Source organism: Lagopus leucura, unplaced genomic scaffold (assembly GCF_019238085.1).
Source record: "Lagopus leucura isolate 7727_CA_CO unplaced genomic scaffold, USGS_WTPT01 Super-Scaffold_100056, whole genome shotgun sequence".
Classification (NCBI taxonomy): Eukaryota; Metazoa; Chordata; class Aves; order Galliformes; family Phasianidae; genus Lagopus; species Lagopus leucura.
In genome coordinates this window covers 1293662-1296051 of record NW_024962302.1, presented here as the reverse complement: position 1 = coordinate 1296051, position 2390 = coordinate 1293662, and the positions used below count along the sequence as shown (strand labels likewise).

Genomic DNA, 2390 nt, shown 5'->3' with positions numbered 1-2390 from the left:
TCCCCCCCCCCCCCCCGGCGGTCCGCCCGGCGCTGTCCAGCGGCCGTGGTGCTGCAACGCAGCGTCTCGCAGCCCGGGCCCCGCGGCGGCTTCTTCGCCGCCGGCTCTCAAAGCACGATTTGTCTGGGCAGAGCCAATCCCGGGCTGCCCGTGAGCGTAGCCAATTAGAATCGAGGTTGCGGGGATCCGGCCTATGGGCGCTAGCCTTTGAAACCGCTCGGCCAATGGGAGCGCCGTATTCTAATAGACCTCATCTTTATCAGAGAAATGTTGCCTCTTCCCAAGCCCAAGTTGAGTGCCCGGTGCCGGTGCCACGTCGGGTGCGGGGTCAGCCGGGGGCAGCTGCCACCGAGGCAGTGACCACCTGCTGCCGTGGACCTGGCTCCCCTGGGGCAACTCACCAGCCTTCTGGCTGCCCATTGGCACCGTGGCAGCTGGTGTGGACGCTGCGAGCCGGTAGCCCCAAGGCCGACCGGGATGGGCTGCACATCATGCCCTCGGAGTGCCAGCCTCTGAGAGCAGTCCAGGAGCCATGGACACCAACCTGCCAGGCACCTTCCTGCTCAGCGGCCCTTCACTGGCCCCCTTCCCTGAGGCCAAGGCACCTGTCTGCCAATACTCGGTGCAGAGCTCCTTCTACAAGCTGGGTCCCCCCGGGCTGGGTGCCCAACTGGCTGCCGGCACCCCACACGGCATCTCCGACATCCTCGGCCGGCCCACAGCGACTCCAAACAGCAGCCTACTGCCCAGCTACCCCCACGCAGGTGGATTTAATGGACTGAGCTCCCCAGGCGTCTATTATGGGCCACAGGTGGGGGCCCTCCCTAAAGCCAGCAGCGATTACGTGCCACGGGGCAGGAGCTGCTGGGCAGAGGCACCCGACTGGCAGGGCAGCCGGCAGTGCGGTGGCCGTAAGTATGGGGCTGGGAGAGGGTGGGCAGCTGGTGGGACCCCATCTCCTCCATTGCTTTGTGTGAGGCACAGCTTGACACCTGGGGATGTGCTGGGGGGGGCACGGCTGGGGAGCTTAGGCAGAGCCCAGGCAGAGCCCAGGCAGACCGTCTACTCACAGAGACTCCCAACCCCTGGCAGCAGCATCCCTTGGTGAATGCCAGGAACAAGATCTGTCATGGCTGGCACGCAGCTGGCAGGGGCATTGAGGAGCACATTGCTGCCATGATGGGACTGTGCTGGGTGAGCACAGGCACTAGCTCGTTAGGAGCCCACAGAAAACCCAGAGGCTGGGGCTCTGGCTCAGTGACCTGCAGCCCTGTTCCCCTCTCCAGGTGATGCTCGTGGAGCAGATGGATCAGCTCGTACTTCCTTCCCACTGCACGCTTAGGGAGGTGGGGGGCATGGGCACAGTGTTCCCAGTGCAGCGTGGCTCCACAGTCACATGCTGCTCCTAATGCTTGTTCCCTTCTCAGCACAGCAAATAGTTTCTGCTCCCAAGCAGGAGGTGCAGAGCCCAGCCTTGGAGGCAACACGGCTCTCCTGGGACGAGGTCGAAGCTGTGGAGCCAGGATATTGTTTTACTTTGGAGGAGAGCAGCGGCATAAAGGGGCATGGGGATTGGGCTGCCCAGAGCCATGAGTCCGGTGCTCACCCACTGCCCTTGTCCCAAAGCCCCTGCACACCTGACTGACAGCCTGCACAAGAAGAAGCACACGCGTCCGACCTTCACAGGGCATCAGATCTTCGCTCTGGAGAAGACATTTGAACAGACCAAGTACCTGGCAGGGCCAGAGAGGGCACGGCTGGCATATTCCCTTGGCATGACTGAGTCCCAGGTGAAGGTGAGTGGGGGGTGTGTGGTGTGTGGGGCATGTGGCAGGCAGCTGCTAACAGCCCTGTTGGGCTGCAGGTTTGGTTCCAGAACCGACGCACCAAATGGAGGAAGAAGAGTGCCCTGGAGCCCTCCTCCTCCTCGCAGCGGGCGGGGGGCTCCAGTGGAGAGCGGGCAGCCTCTGAGACCGAGGATGATGAGTACAACAAGCCCCTGGACCCTGACTCTGACGATGAGAAGATTCGGCTGCTGCTGAGGAAGCACCGTGCAGCCTTCTCTGTGCTGGGGCTGGGCACACACAGTGGCTGAGCACCTGGGAATGGGTTCTGCTGTGCCCCCACTGCAGCTCCTGCCCAGGGCTCAGGGTCTGGGAACAGCAGCAATGAAATAAAAGCCCCTGCCCCACATGGGTCTGCAATGCGGGGTGCCCCAAAGGCTGGGCTGGGAAGGGGCTGAGGCTGGGGGTCCATGTATGGGGCAGGAATGTCCCCCAGAGTTTCCCCAGGTTGGGTGTGTGCTGGTAGCAAGAAGTGCTGTCCAAAAGTCACTCGTTAGGGCCTCTTGTTGGAACCTATTAGCAGCAAATAAATATCATTTATCTTAA

The 2390-nt window shown here is 62.3% G+C and overlaps 1 protein-coding gene across 2 annotated transcripts; it reads left to right on the top strand.

Annotated features, from left to right (window-relative positions):
- Window positions 1-436: 436 nt before the first annotated feature.
- Window positions 437-2390, top strand: NKX6-3 (NK6 homeobox 3). Of its 2 annotated transcripts, none has more exons than XM_042886291.1 (3): window positions 437-911; window positions 1687-1796; window positions 1865-2390. In XM_042886291.1, the coding sequence occupies exons 1-3, from the start codon at window positions 533-535 to the stop codon at window positions 2093-2095; spliced, it is 720 nt and encodes a 239-aa protein (XP_042742225.1). In that variant the 5' UTR covers window positions 437-532; the 3' UTR covers window positions 2096-2390. The 2 variants fall into 2 exon arrangements, with proteins under 2 accessions (XP_042742225.1, XP_042742224.1); XM_042886290.1 differs by having other exon boundaries at window positions 1627-1796.

Excerpts from the sequence above, each read along its gene's own strand:
- NKX6-3 (XM_042886290.1), top strand. The coding sequence starts at position 533 with ATGGACACCAACCTGCCAGGCACCTTCCTGCTCAGCGGCCCTTCACTG. Across the intron at positions 912-1,626 it reads CAGCCGGCAGTGCGGTGGCC|CCCCTGCACACCTGACTGAC; the intron begins GTAAGTATGGGG and ends CTTGTCCCAAAG. Across the intron at positions 1,797-1,864 it reads TGACTGAGTCCCAGGTGAAG|GTTTGGTTCCAGAACCGACG; the intron begins GTGAGTGGGGGG and ends GTTGGGCTGCAG.